General features: G+C 39.6%; 1 protein-coding gene across 2 annotated transcripts in view; it reads right to left on the bottom strand.

The window, feature by feature from the left end:
- Positions 1–1,818: 1,818 nt before the first annotated feature.
- The window catches only part of PIN1 (peptidylprolyl cis/trans isomerase, NIMA-interacting 1), a 39,555-nt gene continuing 18,292 nt past the window's right edge, over positions 1,819–23,081 (bottom strand). For both annotated transcript variants that reach the window (XM_060763839.2, XM_067463949.1), the window contains exons 3-4: positions 16,461–16,571; positions 1,819–3,326 (exon numbers count right to left, since the gene is read on the bottom strand). In XM_060763839.2, coding sequence (XP_060619822.1) covers positions 3,217–3,326; positions 16,461–16,571 — 221 coding nt within the window. In that variant the 3' untranslated portion in view covers positions 1,819–3,216. The remainder of the gene's footprint in view (positions 3,327–16,460; positions 16,572–23,081) is intronic.

Below are 23,081 nucleotides of genomic sequence, written 5' to 3'. Positions count from 1 at the left end.
CTCTGAATGTGCTGGGTTTTCTTGGTTTGTTATTTTAAATAATTGTTTACTTGTCATTTTGTAGTAGCAGTCATTTTGTAGTTGTATAGTTGTTTTCTTTTATATAGCGGTGTGTGCTTTGTTTTCCTTGACTAAAATTATGTGAAAAATAGGCCATCACACAAACAGGCAGACTTTCTTAGAGGTGTGCAGAATGGCTGAAATCCAATTAGTAATTTGTTTTGGAGATTCCGATGGCCCCCACTTCAATTAGTAAAGATTCGGAGGGGTCTCGTTTCTATTCGTAATCTGAATCTCCAAAGCTTACTTTCACTAATGGCAATGGGAAAAATTGAGGCTCGTTTCTCCGTGATTTCTGTGTCTATCAAGATGAAACTTGACACACCTGTAGGCAACATTTACGACTTTATGCCTGCTAAGTTTCAGAACATTTCAGTCATCCACTGTTTATAATGAAATTGTTTTTAGAACTATTTAAAAAATACAAAAGATATTCCCTTGAATTTCTGTACAAGACAATATAAGTAAGGCATCAATCTTCCAAAGTTTCAGAAAGATTTATTTTTCTACTGATTTCTAGGAATTTTTTAAAAGTTGTTTCAATTACAAAAATTATTTTTTTTTAAAAAAAAAACTACAAGAGATATCCACTCACATTGTGGCACAGTGTGAATATACATGTTGTGGCTGGATGTTTTGAGTATTGTGGAATACCCTTCATTCCATGCACTGGAATCCTCATAGAGTCAGAAAATATGGCAACAAGGTGATTTTTTAAAAAATCAATTTGAAAGTTAAATTTTATGAATTAAGAGTTTGACTATCTTGTATCCAAAATACTTGACCAAATGTGCCCCATAGTTTGGATTTTGAATGTTTGCATATACATAATGAGATCTCTTGGAGATGGGACCAAGTCTATACACAAATCATTTGTTTCATATGAATCTTACACACATAAACTGAAGGTAATCTTATATACAATATTCTAAATAATTTTGTCATGAAGCAAAATTTGCATATATTGACCTACCAGAAACCAAAGGTATCACTAAGCCACCCACGTGAACAAATGTAGAATATTTTGGATTTCAAAATTCTTGATAAGGGATGTTCAACCTGTAACACCAGTTTCAGAATGGGAAGGACTAGCATTATTTTTCTGAATTTTAATGTCTGCACTTCTGATAATGTAATCTGGTGCGAAGCAAAAATGAGAGCCCACCACCAACCCATTTACAGCATTGTTGAAATTATGATTAAAACTGGAGAATGTGATACGTCCCTGATTATTTGTATTCTCTTTCTTTCCATCTCTCTTCTCTAATAACACCAACCTCCATCCTCCAGTGAAATGGCCCTTTGAAACTTGAAATAAACATGCCATCTCTGTCAATACAAAACCCACTCCACAAGACAGCACTTAGTGTCTCATGTTCAATGTTTTTCCATTAGTGCTGCGCTCCAGAAGTTGTGACTTACCAAACAGCCTTGGCAAGTCTGATTTGGGCATCACTCGGCAGGCTGTAAAAGGAGCAGAGGAAGTAAAGGGAGAAGGTGCAGTGGGCAGCAATATCAGCCATTTGTCATGCACCCAGCAAGTCACACATAGCTCACAACCAGGCAAACTGTGTATGGAATGGCAGCTCACAAAACTGGGAAGGACTGTTCTAATAACTTCAGACAAGTTCTTTTGGACATGTTAAGTTCTGCTTTATGATGAAAAAAGAACAAAGATACATACAATCAAATACAAGAGCAAGAGCAAAATAAAAGCCTTGCCCCAAAAAAAAAAACACAGCTCAAGGGCAAAACTGGTGATATTTAATTGGCGAGTTCTTTTAATTTTATTTTTCTTGCATAAGAGAAAGGGAACGCTCTCTCTATACAAATATATACACAAAGCTTGCTTGAATCAGACCAAAAGCAAGGAAATTTGTAGGTATCTTATTTTACTAAACAAAAAGCAATGCACCACAACTGAAAAATTGACTTTACAGTGTTTTCTTAAAACACAAACTGAATGTGACCTGCCACTTAAGGAAAAGAATAAGATACTAAAAGAATACCAAACAAACCCATTGAAACCTACAACTACCAGCCTTCCCATAAGATGGCATTTCATCAGCAAGAACCGATTATGGGAATGGTTAAAATACAGTCTATCCTAATGCAATCTATCAAGGATTTAAACTATAAGAGCAGTGAGGGAGAGCTGTATGAGAAGAGTAATGTCTTTCCTGGTCCTAAAAAAGGCATCTTCAAGTTTTAAGTCAATGTGAAGGGATTCTGGCAGAGAACACATATGCAAGTTAAAAATCAAGTGTCTGAATCCAGAATCTAGGGAATGATAAAATGCCCAAATTGAAGTTCTGAACAGGCAGGTCTTCCATATTTGCTTCTATTGGTGGGCTGGTGGGTGAGAGAACAATATAGTAGAAAGGGCACTCATCCCTTCAGATTCATGGAAATTCCTCCACTATGGAAACAAAACAAGAAAGCCCACTGGAATCCATCTGAACACCAGTAGGACACTATACAAATGAGGTTGCTACTTCGCAGGAAGGCTATCTTGTAGAAAATTGTTCTTGTTATAATATGTATCCAAGAACAATTTTTCAGTAACTGGCCAATCAGAAAACTGAACACCACTGAATTTTAAGGTGGGGCGAAAAGGGAACATAGTACTTTTAAACCTAAATAAGGACTGACGCTAGTTGAGAAGATGCTGATTCAATCTAAAACACTAAGAGCTAAATTTTGCCACAGTCAGTGGCACCCTGCAATAAATAACTCTACTATATATTGGATGGGAAGCTAAAGCATTGACGAATTATCCTGAAAGCACAGATACATCCTTTAAACTGGAGGATTCATCAGCATCAAACTCATGCAGCTCTGAATTTATTTTTCTTTAAAACATCCTCCTCTCTGTGCTCCAGAAAGACACTAGTCTCTCCATTTTTTATTGTTTTCAGCCTCGCCTAACCATGCATCTCTATAGAACGGGGTGGGTGGGGAAAACATTACATCAGGGCGCCAAAGAAGGAATTGAGATATGAAACAAGGTTTTTCTTTAATACAGAATAAAAATTAAAATGCTAGATATGGAGTTTGTTCAGGGACAGAGAGCGTTCAAAGGGATGGGATAAAGGTTCTCTTGTCCCTTTTTCCCCGCCACCCTTTCCTTTCCCAGCGCTTCGCACCAAGGCACTTTCACTCTGTACGCAGGATGATATGGATCCCTGAATCTGTGAATACTGGTCCGCTCATCTCGCCAGTCCTCAGCGCAAAGGAGGCATCTTCAAAAGGTTTCTGCATTTGACCTAGCAGGGAGAAGAAGAGAGTTCAATTAAATATAACTAGAGAGCGAAAGGCAGCATATCAAGAGCGCCAATCAGGAACATCCCAAATGTGTCCTCTTGGATCATGAACAAGATGCAAAATGAAGATATATAAATAATCACAGAAAGCCATCTCAACTGCACACCATCAATAAAAAGAGGAGCACAGCGAAATATTTTACCCTCTGCATTTAGATAGGTGCACACATGTATGCATTCAATTACATTGGATATATATTGGAAATCAAACAAGGAATGCCAAAGTTTGCAAATGATTTAAATTGGCAGTAATATACAAATACAATTACACACTTTTTTTACTTTTGGAAAAATAGTCCTGTTTTATCTCTTGGCAAAACTCTATCTGTATACTCACACACAAGCCCTTCTGCAAACACTACTGTTGGGCTCGCCTGAGATTTAGACAGCAGGCTCTTACCTTTCCCCCAACTCCCTTGGCACCAAGAACATGTCAATCTTACGTTCCTCCACCTTAAATGCACTCTCTGGCACAGAGGCGGGAAAAACACATTGTAATGTGCATTCCTAGGCATCCTTAAACATTTATGAGACAAGAGGGCAGTGTGAAAAACACAGACTGGTTGTGCATTTTAACATTCCAGCTCCTAAATCGAGCATGCTTAGCTACTTAAAGCTGAGGAACCCTCAAATATTTCTTGTTAACTGAGAAAATCAAGAAATGCAAGAAAATATAAAATCCACAAAACAGCTATATCTTTATTAGATAAACTAAGAAAGGATCCAATAAAGGCATCACTATTTTGTGGATTTTGTTGAATTTTGCTGAATGGCCAACACAGTCCGTCTTAAATATGTTTCATTAATCAGGATGGTCCAAGGAGTAGAAAATGAGGTGGGACTGCAGCACTTCATGGTTCAAAGAAGGCATTCTATTTTCCAACGGTGTGAAAAAGGGATAGGTATACAATAAACAATTCCTACAACCAGAAAGCTAGTATAACATGGAAGAGGATTCTTGTCTTGCAAGGCTTACTAGTCGCAAAGTTGTTTTCATGTAGGGATCATAATCTCATTTGCAGACAAAACCATGGTGCTGCAGAAAGAAACTAGGCCTCAACATCTGTTTTCATAGCACGATGCACAGTTGAGGATTCCAATGCACTGAGGGCCCACTGAAGGTGGCATAAGGCCATAAAACGCTATTTTATAAAGAGACGGGAGAAAAAGGACACTTATTTTAGTTTCAATCTTCAGTTGTCAGTTTTTCAATTTGAGGACTTAGTGGAGTTTTGGGAGACTCTACAACTTGAAGAGAAAGCAACAATTCCTGAAAAGGTCTAGGAATAGAGAAAAAGGCAGTAGCCTAGATAATTATTTTTCAGCAGTCAGAATGTACTGAACCCGTGTTCAGGATGCAAAAATGGCCTTGGAGCATTCTGAAGACCACATTTTCACAGAATCATAGAGTTGGAAGAGACCATCCATCCAACTCCCTGCCTTGCCCTGAGACACTCAGGTAAATGAAACGGAAAGGACGACGACTAGAGTGCAGATGGCGGAAAACTCGACTTTTATGCAACAAAACATGGTATAGAAGGCACCTTTGCTCCAGGTTGCCTAAAAGATCACCTTCTCCCATACAATCCGTCCCACACATTGAGGTCCTCTGGGAAGTGTCTGCTCCAATCAGCCAGAACATTATTGGCAACCATCAGTCAGAGGACCTTTTCATCGGCTGCCCTAAGACCGTGGAACAATCTGCCAATAGAGCTCCGACAATTAGATCAGTTGTTGGAATTTTAAAAGCATGTAAAAACATCTCTCTTCCGGCAGCCTATTCAGCCAGTCTTTAAGTACGAATTTTAAACTCATGTCATGTGTTTTGGTCTCCATCTTGTGCGATTAATATCTATTTTACAGAAATGCTTTAATCTGTATCCTTTATTAATTTTAATGTGTGTTTGTAGAATTTTTATAGTATTTGTATGCTGTGACCTGCCTTGAGCAACTGAGAGGCAGGTGAAAAATAAAATAACAACAACAACAAGGTCACTGTGCTGGCTGTTGTATTGGATCACACATCGGACACTTCCCAAGTGTCTAGGACTGTGTGATGTATTGGCAAATAATATGTGCAGATCCCAGTAGGGTGGCCTTTTGCAGTTGACAGATGGTAATTTTGTCAGCACCAATTGTGTTTAAGTGCAGGCCAAGGTCTTTAGGCACTGTACCCTGTGTGTCGATCACCATTGGGACCACCTTTACTGGCTTGTGCCAGAGTCTTTGCAGCTCTCTCTTTAAATCCTTGCATCATAAAAAGATCAAACTGCAAAGACTCTAATAATAATAATAATAATAATACTCCCTTCAGGTAATGTAATGGCAATAAATCATACTATTTAAAGGTATTGAAGTTTCTTTATTCTACACAATCCCTAGCTCTGTATTGACAACACCTAGGGTGAAGGGTATTCCCCGGGATGTGGGGTAGAAAACAGAACATTTTTTGGAAACTCTCTGATACTATATTTTCTCTTGCTTCTCAGTCACAATAAGTCAAGGAAAAACTGTGATTACACTGTCTATGCCCATCCATTCTTTGATGAAACAAAAAAGTTTAACTAGCTATACTGGATCAGTTTTTTCCCCTCAGTGTTAAATGGGATTATAAGAGGTACAGAAGGTGAGATTGTAGCTGAATGAACTAATGTTATACAGTGGGCCAAATAGGTCAAATACCAAATAGATGTTTCAATTCTATATATAATCGAAATTGTAAAGATAGTTTTGGATGCTCTGTACTTCAATAAAAGAAAGCTAAACTGTTGATAGGTTATATCAAGTACAACTCTCTTTAGATATATGCCCTTAATGATTCAATCATTTTTGTTGAACATAAAGGAAATATATGCCATTTTCATTACATTTTCACAAATCTTCCAATCATGTAATTTCCACAGCCTTGAATATGTTTGAATGTATTATTCAAACCAAACATGCTAAAGGAGATAATATTATTTGGAGCAATATAATTTTTCCAATTCTACTTTTTCCGGAGAGAAACGCTGGTTCCCTTTCTGCTGGATATGGTGTGAGAAACCCAATCTGTTCTAGTTCCTTTATCATCTATTTGCTATCTGACCTATCTGACCCTATCTGTGAAAAGAAAAGTATGTTGTGGTGTTATGAGTTCTTCTTTGCTTGCCTGGACCAGTTCAGTCCCAGCAATAAAAGATAAAGTTCTCGCCATATTGGTCCACTGTATTTTCAGCAGAGGCCACTTCTTGTCCCTGGATTTCCCTTCCTTTCCGTGGCTTTCAGAAAGCCTCTTTTCATGCATTACTTCATATTAGTTCATAACACAGACCTTTTCCTTCTCACATGCCCTCTTTCTTGACCCAGCATCAGTTCAAGTCAAGATTATTCTACACAGATAAAGTTCTGATTCCACAAAGCTGGGAATCTGTTTTATAAGAAAAGATCAGAGGCTGGGGGCAAATGCTGAGAGAAAAGCAGTTATTAAACAGCTGCAGAAAGGCATAAGGTAAGTGATACCTATAGTATCTTATTTAAGGAAGTCCAGGAATCGGTAGCTTCCAGCTCAAAATAACAAGACTTTTAAATATTGTAAAAGGGCACAGCCTCCGCAGAAACTCAGTTGAGTTCTGGGAGTTAACACAATGGAAAGAACAGAGAGATAAGCTCCATGCTGCCTGAACTCAACTCTGAAAGCCAACACAAGCATTGCTGCCTTGAGATGCCTGACATAGCATGGATCAGGCTAGGAAAGACCAAGTAAATCTCTTGTAAGTTTATGACCCTTGTCTAAGAGTTGCAAGCCATTGCTGTAGGAGACGAATATAGAAAGCTTAAAGGCAGTGTGACAGATGAATCCTTTTCCCCTCCTTTAAAAAAAGAGTGACGTTTGGATGATATACTAATCTCTTTGCAGGCTCTGTACGAGCTGTGCATCACAGATGCATCACGAGTCTCAGGAAGCTGGATGGAATTTAAACAGTCTACTTTAGACTTTAAATCCATCTGTGCCTTTTCTTTCTGGTTGGAACTCTAAACTTTCTTTTCTAAGATTAGTAATTATGTCTTTGGCCTGTTATTTCCCATGAGTCTTAGTTCACAAAAGGATACTGAAGGGAAGAGAGCAAAGAGACATCTATCTAACGTCGCAATAATCCTAGATGTGTGGCTGCAGGAGTTATTAAAAATGGAGGAGGGGGACATCTACTCAGGAATAGGATATCCTTCTTTGACCATGGACAACAGTGAAAAATGTGATGTCTCCCCAACAAAAACATAGAAATGATGAGAAGGATGGTTGAGAAGGAAGATATAAATTGGGGTGGGAATAGTATATATCCTATGAGTCGCATGTGACCCTAAGAAGGGATCTTGAAGATTTCACAATTTGGAGTAAACATATATGTTTTCTATGGACTGTGAAAGGTATGTGATTCTAAAATGTATCCTGTCTGTACTGTTTGTCAATAGCCCCTGCCTCCTAACTGTAGGTTTTTAGTTAATGTAAGATAACTCTTATGATCCCTGGTAAGGGATACATTGGATGTCTTCATTTCAGATCACATGAAAGGATATACCTGAGAGAGAGGCAAGCTCTCTCCCAGCCACAATTAGTTTACTGTATGCTAAGAAAGACTATTTGTCCAGGATCAACGGCCTTTCTAGACTCCAGGCACATCTCTGACACAGCAGCAGATTTATATCTTCCCTAGAGTTAATGGAAATTAATTCCCCCCCACTGGTTAGGTAAAATAGAAACAAAAACACCATTTTGCTCTACCGCATCAGCCCAGCGGGAGCCTTTAGACTCAGCAGTTCATCCCTGTGCTTTTGGCTCCATGCACCTGATAGGCAGTGTTGTTCTGCTGAAGGACAGAGGAATGTTGATGGATGAGGAAGATTTTAAAAATATGAATAGTGCTGATGGTGAATAGAATCACATAAGAACAGGATGTGGCAGTAGTCACTGGCTTTCCCTCTCTCCAGTTTCCCCTTGAAAAGAGCACACAAATTCAGGAACAATATATTTAAATTTGATGAAATTATCATAACCACAAAATGGGAGGCTGTGGGAGGCCAATTTAAATCAGTGATTTAAATTGTTTTTCATTCTGTAATTCAGTTTATAATTGATCGTAATTAAGTTTTTTATTCTATATTTCGCACACTTCTTCAACAAATATGGATACTAATTAATTGCTACAACAAATATAATTTATTGGTTTGCATTAAATAATTGGTTGTCTTTGCAAACATGCATGAAACAAGATGATGTGAACTTCCATATATCGGGAACTTTCCAAAAGTAAGGCTGCTTGGCAAGAAGATAAAAAAGGAAGTGTTGTTTGCTCACTAAACTCTCAATCATTCATAATCTGAGCAATGAATGCATTGCAGAGCTCAAGTAGTTAGGAAAGATGTAAAGGAATACAAGAACATGAACAGGAATACAAGTTACATAAATAGGAACAACCAGACAGCCTTGGTAAATGATCAAGAGCTGAACAATATTCTAGGCTGCTGCTCCTTAATATATACTACAAAAGGAATGCACTGGGAATACTGAGCCTTTTGGGGTGTTTTGGATTTCACCTCCAGTCAGTGTGGCAACTCTTATTAGAGCATGGGCAACATAGCAGAATACATATAGAAAGTTTCCCCATTCTTGTACTAATTCAGGGGTTTGTTGTTCATTCGTTCAGTCGTCTCCGATTCTTCGTGACCTCATGGACCAGCCCATGCCAGAGCTCCCTGTCGGCCGTCACCACCCCCAGCTCCTTCAAGGTCAGTCCAGTCACTTCAAGGATGCCATCCATCCATCTTGCCCTTGGTCGGCCCCTCTTCCTTTTGCCTTCCACTTTCCCCAGCATCATTCCCTCCTCTAGGCTTTGTTTGTTTGTTTTTTATAAATAATTATAAAATAATTATATATTCTTATATTAATACAAATTACAAAATTACACAAGAAACATCAAATGACTATTCTGAGAGCCACACAGCACAGGCAGCTGTCTGAGCGCACATATGCCTACCAATTTTGGCTCAGCCGGCAAAAACCACAGTGGATGAAATAGAATGAGCCTAGAAAGAACACAGAAAGGTCCCAATAGCAAATAGCATCTGGCCTCATAGAAGAGTCAGCATGGTGGCTTGGAAGAGCAACAGAAGTCAAGCAAAGTGGGCAGACTGGGGCAGGCATCCTTCCCTGCACCAGGCCACACCAAATGATATTTGTGGGCCTTTTACAGCTATGGGCTGGACCTTCCCCACCTCTGATTGATGCCCTGTTGGGAAATTCATGCCAAAATCGCCATGGGCAGAAACAACCCAAATTAAGGCCAAATGCCTAAGAGGCAAAAGCATAGTAATTCAAACCCTATTATCCACTGGAACAGAGAAGGAGAGGGAGCAAGGAGGGAAACACCTAGTTCAAAAATAGCAACCTGTCTTTTACCTCTTGAAGTGCTGCCAGTTCAACAATCCACCTTCATCCCCGTGTCAGCCATGCTACTAAAACAGACTAAGCAAAAAGGATACACACCAAAAACAGCCAGGGATCCCATGGAGTGATGTGGCATTCCTGCTTAAAAAGAGCAGTAAGAGAGCCAGAGAAGTGCAGTGAGGGATTGTAAAACCTCTGGTTCTACCATCTGCATTTGACCTGTGTCTGCATGATCACATACCAGGTAGTTTAACTCTGGTATCCATTTGGAGAGGCCATTGAAGGTCTTCCCTCACCAACAGCAACCACAGCTGCATGGTCTTGGGTGTGAATTATTTTGCTTTGATTGCTTCTTTAATCCTACATCTTAAATTTGGAACATATCCAATGTTCATATATTGACTCTTGAGGTATTTTCTGTGCACTCTGATTTCCTTAATCTTCATCTGAATTTCAGTTTTTGCAAAGATTGTTAAAGGCACCAGATCTGAATCAGAACTCGGTTAGTATTTGAGTGAGAGAAAAGGGCAAGAGCAAAAGATTTCAGGGGCTGCGTATGGCTCTCAGACTGGACATCCCCCACCCCTGAACTAAGCAAACCTACAATTTACTCACTGGCCAACTGACACTGCAGTGGCTCACCAAACAAATGAAAAAAACCAGAAAATTTCTCTGAAGTGATGAAAAAGAGGGGAATTTTAGATTTCAATAACACTTCAAGGAGGAAAGCCACCTCTGAGTGTTCCTTGTCTAAGAAAATTCATGGGATCACCACAAGTTGATCACTTGAAAGCATCTACACACAAAACCATAATAAGGAAAAGAGGAAGATGAAAGAAAGTTCTCTTATGATGGAGACAGCTTATAGAGAAGAGAGCAAGTCGGGAATGAGTGTGCTTTCCTCCATACATTCTTGTAAGGTAACAGATATGCATACATATACAAATTAAAGTTTGTAAGAAAAGAGGATTTTCCCCTTGGAGTGTGTATTCCTGCATAGTTTGGACAGGATGCCCTTCTAGTCTCTTCCAACTCTATGATTCCATTATTTTAAAAGGGGAGCGCCATTCCAATTTGACTGAAATACACAGTTTCTCTATTACCCTTTATTCCGCCCCGTTCCTTTCCTCCTCCAAGTGCATCTTTTTTTTCTGAAAGCCAATTTTCCTCTCAAACCAAGAGATCCTCATTTCAAAATGAAGAAAAACAACTGCCTGGGCTTCAATAAAGTCATAAGAGGATACGTCAATTACTTGGTACTTTTTTAAAAAAGAGAAGATGATAAATTGGAATGTTTGAGCCATTTCACTTCCAAACATAACCAGGATTCATGGTTCTAATAAATTACGGTTTTGCAGTTCCACAAAATGAATGAAATGAGCAAAAATATGAGAGATTGGAAGTGGTGTGTCAGGCAAATCTAAGTAGCTTCTTGTGCCACCAGTGCCACCCAGTGGTCAAAGGGATACCTGTTTGTCTTGCCAGGCACCATTCGCCCTTCTCATCTAAAACTATCTCTTTCAGTTCAGTCACCCAGGATCAGTGCTGGGCTGACAGTTTCTAAATGAGACTAAACTACCAGTCACTGGCAGCTCATGATTAATGGATGTTTCATTACTTCCCAATCCATAAAGTGTCAATATTAGCAACCATCTTTAAAAACATGCGCGCACACACACTAGGAAATATTTGACTGAGGAAGAAACGGCTGCCATTTGACAGCAAGAGATAGAAATGAAGACAAAGAGCAATTAAAATGCTTGTCTCTATGCAAAGACTTGAATTCCAAACAAAAAAGTTTTGACTAGATGGAAGTCCACAGAGTTTTGGATAATGGTTGTGCAAACACTATGTGGCTCTCATGTAGTTTAGGCTTTTATTGTTTCTAGCAGAAATTGTTGCCTTTTGAAAGAAATATGGGTACGCTAACTAAAACCTGGTGAAGTCACTTAGCCTACTTGTTTTGCAAACAGACGTTCTGGATGCAAAGAAAAATGATCACAAATACTTCACAAAAGTTCACATGTGAAGCTTTTTATTAAAAAAAACAACTTAATGCAAATGTAAGAAATGCAACTCATTTTACTTCCATGCTTTACAAGTTTCCCATTCTTCTGATTGCGACCTGTTCGGTGGAGGCAATAAATCTATTCTGGTACTAAAACAGAATAGGTTATTTTGGTAAATAACCTCCTGGCTTTAGAGGACTGTCACTGTACTTTGAATTCTGTCTTGAGGACACCAGTGCTTGCAAGCTGCAATGCTAACCATGATGATCGGGCCCTCTACATTAGGCTTGTGAATGGATCCGTTTTCCAAAAAGGTTTCAGCTAGTTCAGTTGGTTTGCATGCCTGTAGAAGCAAGGGCTCCACCATCATTTTTTTATCAGCCGGAACAGAACAGCGGTTGTCAAAACCTGGCTGCTTTTGGTTTCTTTCAGAAACACGTGGAGTGCGGGGAAGGAGGCAGCCACTAGAAGGGAAAGGATCCCAGAAAGGGCAATTTCTTAAACCCTTGCCTTAAACCCATGTCTCCTTTAAATACAGAAGGGAAAGGATCGCAGGAAGCAGGGTTTCTTAACCCCTTACCTTAAACCCGAGTCTCCTCTAAATACAGAATGGAAAGGATTGCAGGAAGCGGAGTGTCTTCAGCCCTTACCTTAAAGCTGGGTCTCCTCTAGAGAGAAGGGAAAGGATCACAGGAAGGGCTTAAACCTGGGAAGCCCTCCCCCATTGCCACCAATGGACCAGACTGAAAACAAATATTTCGGCTTCCTAAATTGAAAACGGATTTTTGCCCTCCGGAATTCAGGAGGTTCCCAAAAAATGGATCGGGACCCCCACTGAAATTCAGGACACTGAAACGGATCAAGGTTTACCCAGATTACACAGGCCCACACTACATAGCAGCTCTTCATGACAACTGACCTCCCCGCTCTTCTGGAAAGTAAGATGTTGAAGGGGTGTATTTTATAAATAATATGTACAGGTCAAGATACCCAGTGTCTTCCTCATACCACTACGTCTCAGAATGCTCCCTGCAACATCACTGGGAATATGCCAGTATTTGCAGGACTCAGTTTTCTTGAACCAATCCCTTATGACTGAGAAAGACCCATACATCCAGCCTGCTGGAGAATCACAACCCTGCTAATGAAATCCATTAAGTCAGTAATGAGGAGCCAGCATGGTGTAGTGGTTTGAGAGTTGGCTTACAACTCTGGGAATCAGGGTTCAAATCCCTGCTTGGTCACGGAAACCCACTAAGAGACTATGGACAGGTTTCAACCCCTCTTCACCTCAGAGGGAGATAAATAGCAAACCCATTCTGAACAAGTCTTGCCAAGAAAACCATGTTATAGGGTCCCCTTGAGGTTGCCAAATTACTTGAGGGTACACAACAAAATTCCTCATGACAAAAGGATGCCTGCTCCTTTCCTTGTTTCAAAGTAAACATTTCACATTTTGCCATCAACAAATCCAAGAAGCATGGCAACTGGGTGAAGGGGGAGAGGCTGTCCTCTCTGCTTTAAGCCAGAAATTGGATATGTAGTAAACAGTCTGCTACCTTAATCGGTTTTTTTATGGATATCAAATCACACAAGGAAATTTGTGGGGCTCACACAGCCATCTCTAAATAGCTCATAAAAAACCCTTAAGCTCACTTGATAGAGGCTCACTGTCTACAGTTACCGATGTACTGCAGGGTCATTCAGAGGGGGACAGCTCATCTTCTTAGGGAAACACATCGCAAATGACAGCCATAAAGGTGCTGTAATCTCTGCAGCGGAAGACAATATCCAACTGAAATTGCCTTCTGCATGCAAAGAGGTGCAAGTGGTGTTGCAGGGAACTGTATTTTTTCACAGGAGGACCACAAACAATGCAGACTGCTTTAACCACTGTCTAGGCCAGGGGTCCTCAAACTAAGGCCCGGGGGCCAGATACGGCCCTCCAAGGCCAATTACCTGGCCCTCGCTCAGGATCAACCTAAGTCTGAAATTAATTGAAAGCACACAACAACAACAACAACAACAATCCTATCTCATCAGCCAAAAGGAGGCCCACACTTCCCACCGAAATACTAATAAGTTTATATTTGTTAAACTATTTCTTCATTTTAATTTTTGTATTGTTTTGTATTGTTAAAGTGTTTTTTGCACTAGAAATAAGATATGTGCAGTGTGCATAGGAATTAATTCGTTTTTTTTTTTTTTCAAATTATAATCCGGCCTTCCATCAGTTTGAGGGACTGTGACCTGGACCTCTGTTTAAAAAGTTTGAGGACCCCTGGTCTAGGCCCTGGCTCATCAAATCTGAAAAAATTGGAGGCTTGGTGAGTATGGCAATATGGTCGCATACCTTTTTTGTCTTGTGTGTAAGCTAGTCTTGCTCATGAGACTCCAAGTCCAGTTTTCCATATAACAGTATTCCACTCTGAAGAGACTTGTTTAGTGCAGTAAAGCTTCAAGGAATAAAGTCAAGAGCCTTGAGAAGGTGACATTCTCACCAGTTCCCTGATTCTCCTTTCCATTTCCACACTCCATATAACGGTATTCAACTTTCATTACAGCAGTGGTTCTCACCCTGTGGTTCCCCAGGTGTTTGGGACTACAACTCCCAGAAATCCCAGTCAGTTTACCAGCTGTTAGGATTTCTGGAAGTTGAAGGCCTAAACATCTGGGCACCCACAGGTTGAAAACCACTGCATTACAGAAATATAAATATTTTAGCCAATGTCTCCCTCTTTCCCCCCAGTACCCAGCAAAAACAGAAAAAATCATCAACTTCATATCCTGAAGACTTCAGTGTTCATTTTCATACAAAAGCCTTTGGCTAGCCCTTCAAAGTCAGCCAAGTACAAGCAATTCCTGCTGAAATTTAGAGACCTAGGAATAGGTTGGGACCAGAAACATGGAATGGCTTCAGCCTATCAAACAGCAATTGCCACTCCGCGCAATGAGGAGGAGCCAAATACATTCTACAAAAAATAAACAAATCTACGCCAATGATTTAAATGGATTGCAGAATTCTGGATATTGATGCCCACATGAATACATGAAGCTGCCTCAGACCATTGGCTGACCTTGCTCAACAGCGTCTGCTCCAAAAACAGTATTCCATCATCACATCTGAAAAGGCAGAAGCTAGGACCTTCCCAATGGAAGTATCAGCGATGGCCATTGAGCTACAGTATTTTCTAATTCTGGCTCAAAATCAATCTGGGAAGACAGGAGAACTAAGCAATTTCCTTGGAATTGAAGAACAATTGCACCTAGCAGCTCTACATAAAGCTGCCGCCACCACCACTCCAACTTCTTCCTGACAATGCAAGAACTAAAACATTTTTTTCAAAAAATTATGCCTGCTATTATAATGATACTGAATCCCTGCACTTTCCAGATGAAGCCATAGAAAAGGCAAAATCCAGCAGTCTTGGCCAACATGCCTCAGGGCAAGGCTAGATAAACCACAGCATCCCTTCCAGCTCTCTCTTGCTGCGCCAAAGGCGAGGACAAATTGATCAATCAAATGTATAACGCAGCAGGTGGAACAACCTCCGTAGTAGTGAAATCGTTAAAAGAGCAGGTAGACTTTAATACAAACACACAGTAGAAACCAACTGGAGGGAGGAAGGAAGCCAGACCTCAGCTGGTGCAATACAGTAGACAGAAAGCTTAATCATATGGAATGAAGCAGAGAACGGCCTTAAGTTGTAACAGATGGGAAAGACCAGTCACTTTCTCCGTGATCCTCTTGGGAACAAGAATGCGGATGATGCAACACTCTGTTTAGTTTATCATGTCCTAAGACAAGTGGTTTTTTTTGTTTTGTTTTGCTCCAGAACAAAAGATCCCAATATGTGTTGCCACACAATCTGGAGATATGGGGTTTGTGGACAAGACAAGTGTGCTATCAGTTTACCTCAGTGCATGACTTTTAGTTTCATCACTGCCAGTTGAACACAATTGACAAAGAAGCTATGGTTATCATACAGCACTCAAGAAGATCAATCCTTGACTTATGGTTAGGCTGAGTGGGGGCATAAGAGATCTAACTGCTAACCACTATGGTTAAAATTCACTATAACAAGAGCAGCACTATTCCTTACAGTGCCACCCACAAGCAGTTGCCAAGTGATAAAAATACTTTCTATCCAAGAAAACAAAATCCAGCGAATGTAGGCTGGAACTATGTGCACAAGCACAACACTGTGAACTGCTCAATGTAGGACCACAATCTCAGGGTGCCTAAAACATGGTCAAGAGGTTGTGGGCACTATTATCAGTGTTCCCTAAGTCTGTACCTTATTCCAAAATAACCAACTGGCTTTGTTTTTAAAATATTTATTTATTTAAAACATTTATATTCTCGCCCTTCTCACCCCAAAGGGGACTCAAGGCGGAGCACAGCATATATATGGCAAACATTCAATGCCAGGACAAGAATTCATTATACATAAACATTAAAAACATTTATCTCGATATTAAAATACACTGCATACCACATGTATGTTTCCTACTTAGCAGGTCATATAAAAGCTATTTTTCATCCCACCCAGGAAAGGGATGTTTGGCATATCCATACCTTTTACAAACTTCCCATTCCTCTTGAGAAGGAAGGTTGTACCCACATAAAATCCTGGCTCAACTCACCCCTTCCAAAAGTGCCCAGGTCTCCCCCTGCCTTGGCCGAGCTGCAGTCACTGAACTGCGATGCTAAGGTTTCAAAGTCTTCTTCCCCGGATTTAATCTTCTGGATGTAACCTGTAAACAAGAAAGAAGAATCAAACGTTGGTGGAGAACCAATAATCTCTGTAATTTTTTCAAAAGAGATAGCTGGATATTTTCAGTTGATAAAATAATGTCTTGGGCTGTAAAACATCTCTGACTGCAAGGTGTTTCAAAAGAGGAAGAGTCACAAAAAATCATGCCCCTTTTGATTAAAATAAAATAAGTGTTCCTGTAAGTATATACATGGAGGCACTTCCTCACTGATGTTTAACATCCCAGTAACAATTAGAATGAAAGGCGCAAATACTTCCTACCAAACTTAATCCCATCTGCTTAAGCCATTCTAATTAGTATTACTATGACATGACGGAAACCGCCTAACTTGTGAGTCAAATTTACATCTGTCTGCCAAGTCCACAGAGCTACCAAAACCTGGCTCTCTGCAAACTTTCCTTTCGAACTTAAACTGTCCTCTTACAACCAGCCTTTCTTTGCCTACTGGAAAGGGACAATTGGATTTTTAGAACTGTTGTGTTTCTACAAAAAATGGGTAAAGGGAGAGAAGGGTAGGGTATGCATATTATTACTCCTATCATTCCACAGCACTGAGCCTTATTGTTCATCTAAATTATGTGTAGCAACTCAAGCTTTCCTAAAGAGAGGAAAGAACTTATTGCATGCCTGGCTACCTGCCAAAAGAATCTTACTTGCCGTAACAATTAAGTGGCTATTCACAAGTCTGGATAAACACCATAAAATCTAAAACATACATCATTTCTGATAAATTCCAGCCCTCGCAATAGTTTTCAACAAAAAAGAAAGTAATTGTAGAGTTAAAATTCTCCAAACAAAAACGCGAAAGACAATGATGATACGCCTGTCAAACTGATGCTTCCCAAGGGGTCTATTTAAACAATCCTGGGCTATAATTATATTCATCAGGTACAGTAAGTCTGTTCATAGAAATTCAATGAGGCTCAGCTGTTTGATTGCGACTAAGGTGGGCATCCATGCAATAAATTCTTTAGTGAGATTTTTTATTGTTGTTGTTTATAATTTAACCTGCTTATTTTTAGGGAGATAATAATAGACTGTTCTCACCAAGTCAACAGTACCAATTGCTCTTCATATCCCTATCGAGCCAAAGTGCACATCACCAATTTTGAATAATTATATGCAAGCGCCTATGACCTTTACAGCAAATGGCGTTTACTAAGGACAGATGGAGGTGCTGACAGAAAATAGATTTTCCTCCCCCCAGTCATGGCATTTCCTACTCAGAAGAATACAAGAAGAAAAAAAGACAGTGATAATAAAAGTGACAAATAAATGAATTCCTAACGGGTTTTATCAACCTCACAGCAGGAACATTAGATGAAATAAGTTTTAATCATGTCTTTCCTTCTGTCCTTTAAGTGACGCAGAAGACTGCTCTAACACAAAAATCATCTGATAGCAAAAGGACTTTCGTCTCCAGGGCTATCAACTCACTCTTTCAATACATTTTAAAAATCACTTGAATATAAGAATTACATCTGGATCTCATACAAAACAAGATTAAAATGTCTCTCTCTATAACATTATCTGATGATGGAGGCCTTACACGGCTGTGCCCAACATCTTTTCATTTACTTGGATTTTTGAATCTGGGAGAGATAACATTGAAAGAACAGTTGTTATTGGAATTTCTAATTGAAGATGTGTTTCTGGAACATTCAGGTGTCAGATAAGCACCCTTGTGCTCTGCATGCACATTAAACTTTTCAACGATTTCTTGATACCAAAATGTGCCCAGTATAAAGGAAATTAGGAAAAAATACCCTGTTAGGATAGCATATCACTGCTCAAAGAAAAATGCTATAATAGTTCAACATTAGAATTTAAGATGGTCCTGACAGTGGTAACTCAACAGAGCCAAGTAATATAATACTAGATATAATTGATGCCACCTTGCATGCTCTACCATTTCAGAAGCTCAATACCAGAGAATTGGGAATCCCATCTCTTACTGAACAAACTGTAGCTTTTCACGGTCTCTTCTCTGTCGCAATTTAAGACGCAAGTAAAGAACTAACTCTTCTGGCAGGCCTACCCAGACAGTTTTAATGACGAATTCTAAACTTGCATTGTATGTTTAATCTTTGTTTTGTGTATTTTAGTATGTATTTTGTGGAAATATGGTATAATATGTGTATTTTAAGGAATGTTTTTAAATGAATGTGTGTTTTAGCAATGTTGTAACCTGCCTTGAGCTGAGAGGAGGGGCAGGCAAGAAATTATGTATCATCATCATCATCATCATCATCGTTTTGGGAACCTATGGCCCATCTCAGACTACACTACATACTTCTGCCTGTTTTGACCTTTAGTGCTTCCTGAAATTAAATTTACTACTGCCTATTCTTGCCTCATGCTCTGCATACTAACATCTACTTGTCACCATGGACACAAATTTCAACCAGTTATGGCTGGGTTAGAGTTGACATAGCTCAGAACTTATTTGAAGGCTTGCAATATCAAGTCACTATTGATACTGCTTATTATTTTGTGACAGGAACCTAGGAAGTCCCTTTATATCAAGTTAGATCAGGCAGCCCATCTAGACATGTTGTGAAACTGTCTGATATTGGCTGGCAGTGGCTCCCATATTAGTAAGGATTCTCAGATCCAACTTGGAGAGATGTGGGAGAGTGAACCTAAGACCTTTTGCATGAAAAATATATTCTCTACTACTGTATTCAATATAAACCCCATCCTTACCTAAGTGTTTTCACCTAGCAAATATTCTTCTATAAAGATTCTGTGCATGTATCTATCAAATTTTTGTAAGCTGTTTCTTAACATTTAAATAAAGTAGTATGGCGTGTAAATATATCCAGAGGACCATTCTGCTCCCACGCCCCAACCCATGACAATGGTGATGAGAAGCAGCAAAATTAGCATGTGTGTGATAAAGTATACTCACTATCACTGCAAGAGGTATTTTTTTTAATATGCTGCATAACGTCTAAATAATACTCATCTGGAAAATGGTTTGGGGATAGGTAATTTTATTCAAATTAAATTGTAGGTAAAATATCACGTTTGGAAGCTTGCAGCCAGACAAAACAGGGCTATTGCATGCCATGCTTCAATGCCTTGCATAGTTCCTTTGCATCCCCTCATCTAGTAAGTGGCAGAATTATGCTAACGAGGTCATGCAAATTTGCTTAATTTGCATAAATGTATAAAGATTGCAGCATTCAGCTTTTCCTTCCATCCTTCAGACAGCAAGACTTCAGTTTCTCTTAGCACAGAGCACACACAACCTGGCCTACATGATTCCAAAAGACAGGACAGCTTCCTTTAAGTGTGCTACAAGTTAATTACACGCAATCAAATGCATGTGTGCTCATGTGAATTCTAATCACAGGTCAACTTATGGTGATCCCATAAACTGTGTTGGATTTTCCAAAGCAAGGAAAAGCAAAGAGATTTTGCTAAGTCCTTCCTCTGAAATACAGTTTACAGGACCTTTTTGTTGATGATCTCTCACCCGAGTACTAACCAGTGTTGACCACGCTTAGCTTCCAAATTCAGATAAAATTTAAAGCCTTTGGGGGTATTTAGCGTAAGGCATGCCTTATCTACCTGGATTTCTTTAAGTAATGACAGGTGTCCAGAGAGATGGGAGCGGAGAGGCAAGATCCTTAGGAAATGAGGGCTTTGTGTCAACTAACCTTGCCCATGACCACTGTGGATCTGATATTGTGGTCTCAGTTCCCAAAATGAGCAGGTTGGAATGAAGTTAAAAGGTAAAACATAAAAAAAAATCTTCTCAGCAACCAAAAGTTAAGTTTTCCTATTTATTTGTCATCATGTTGCTAGAAGAGTGGGTAGCAGTATGAGGCTAGGCATTGGATTACACAGGAGACCAGTATAAGGCAGCCAGTGAATGTTTAATACTTATGTCATCGAGTGAACTCTTATTCTTATCTTATGAACCTCAGTAAACTCAGGCCCCTTCTACACTGCCATATAAAATTCCAATTCTCTGCTTTGAACTGGATTATATAGCAGTATAGACTCATATAATCCAGCTCAAAGCAGATTATCTACCTGATAAGCATATATCACAATTATTATTATTATTATTATTATTGTTGTTGTTGTTGTTGTTAAACTTTATTTGTACCCTGCTAGCATCTCCCGAAGGACTCAATGCGGCTTACAAAGGCCAAGGCCTCAAAACACAACACAACAATACAACACCTAAAGCAAATTAAAAACAGTTAAAGCAATATTACAATAAACAATACATCAAGACACTATAAAACTGGGCCGGGCCAGAGTAATGGGTACAGGGATTAAAAGTGCTGATGTGACAGGTGATATGTAAGGATTCTAGGGTAAGTGCAGTGGGCAGTGTGCAACAATCTTAGTTCTAATAAAGTGCTATTTCCAAGATGCAATACTAAACTCTTCAGTGTTAGATAGACAATTCTGGGGAACAATTGTCAGAAGTACCAAAATACAAAAAGTCAAGTGAATTGGTTTTTGCTACTTTGATAATTCAGTCAAATGCATCAAGATTTTTTCCTAGGGTTCGAGTAGAATTTTTCCACGATTCATTCTCAGAGCAGCAAGATACAATGTATCCCACTACATAAAGGCATTTGTGCATATGTGAATGGTATGCAATTGACAGATTAATTGTAAAATGTATTTATTTATTTATTGTTCCTGTGTCAGGCATGGCCAATTGCTGGGGACTAAAGGAGTGCATTGGTTCCCCAGAACTCAGAGGACTGCACCTCTAATAAAAAGTCTAATCCCCATCCCAAATACCCTAAAGAAACATAGAAGACAATTATGCCACATCTTCTTCTTTCTTTATGTCATTTTAGGCTAGTAGTTTGGAAGTTAACTTCCAGGTCACTTCTTGCTAGAAAGCAGGCCCCAATCAGGTCCAAAAGTGCTAAAACATGGCAACATTTCCCCTAGTCTCCCCTTTCCTTTGTAGTTATTTGGGATAAAATATAGAATTTGTAAGGCCCTCTGATAACACAGCGGGTTAAACCGCTGAACTGCTGAACTTGCTGACTGAAAGGTTGGCAGTTCGAATCCAGGGAGCAGGGTGAGCTCCTGCTGTTAGGTCCAGCTTCAGACAACCTAGCAGTTCAAAAACATACAAATGTGAGTAGATCAATAGGTACCACTTCAGCTGGAAGGTAACGGGGTTCCATGCAGTCATGCTGGTCACACAACCTTGGTGGCGTCTATGGACAATGCTTCGGTTTAGAAATGGAGATGAGCACCACCACCCCAGAGTCAGACACGACTAGGTTTAATGTCAAGGGAAACATTTACCTATTTATAGAATTTGTTCAAAAATCTTTGGACTCTGCCCGGCCACAGAAATGGTCTGAAGACACATGCCATCTGTGAGCTACACTTTCTCTTCTCTGACACAAATGTCAATATTGTATACTATAGACTGGAGGGAGGAGTGCATTGCCTTCTCATAAGAAGTTTAGAATATTTATTAGATGGGGGAACTGCAGATTAGAAAGGGAATCCATAGTGTTCCCTGGCATCTCCTGTGAAAGAATGACAGAGAGCAAAAGCTGATTAAGATCTGGGCCTCAACACCCTACAGCAAGTTAAATCATGAAGACTGCAACTTGAAACACTCACCACTGGTCATGCGGAGTAGGAATTCTGAGAATGCAGTCCCACAACATCTGGAGGACCACATTATTCTCAATTCCCAGAGTAGACAATGCTAAACAAGCTAGATTAATGATTCAGTATAAGGCAGATTTAGATGTTGAGGGAAAGGCAAGTAAGTTTTTATGACTCTAGTAGCCAAGCAAGTACATTCCTAACATTCAAGTTCATCTAGGTGGGCCCAAGTCACCCCAAATATAGAATAACAAAAGTCTTTATCTAGGGCCACACCACAGGAAAGCTTAGAGAAGACAATGATGCTGGGGAAAATGGAAGGAAAAAGAAAGAGGGGCCGACCAAGGGTAAGATGAATGGATGTATCCTTGAAATGACTAGCTTGACTCTTAAGGAGCTGGGGGTGGTGACAGCCGACAGGGAGCTCTGGCGTGGGCTGGTCCATGAGGTCACGAAAAGTCAGAAGTGACTGAACGAATGAACAACAGGGCCACATTTCCAAAAATGGTGCAATGTCAGCATTTCTTAATAAAAAAATTCATATGACAATAGCTTAATGGCAAAGCACTAACTACACCATATTTTGCCAGCTGTACTGCTAATTAATGAGAAAGGGAAACTATGTTAAATACAGAATCTGATCTGCTGTTTTTATACAGAAGGCCAGACAAACAGTATTTCAAACTTTATTGCTTTACTGTGGCAAATGAATCTGCTCTGATATCACATGAAAAGGTATTCTCTCCCTCTTTCCATCTCCTTCATACCTATGCACAGGTTCAAAACAATGAAAGGTTAACTCTATTTTATACTGAAGAATTAGAGAAAGTCTTTCCCGTCTTTCTTTACTGGACTCCATTTCCGCTCTTATTTATGTGT

Source organism: Anolis sagrei, chromosome 2 (assembly GCF_037176765.1).
Source record: "Anolis sagrei isolate rAnoSag1 chromosome 2, rAnoSag1.mat, whole genome shotgun sequence".
NCBI lineage: Eukaryota > Metazoa > Chordata > Lepidosauria > Squamata > Dactyloidae > Anolis > Anolis sagrei.
This window is presented reverse-complemented; position numbering and strand designations above follow the sequence as displayed.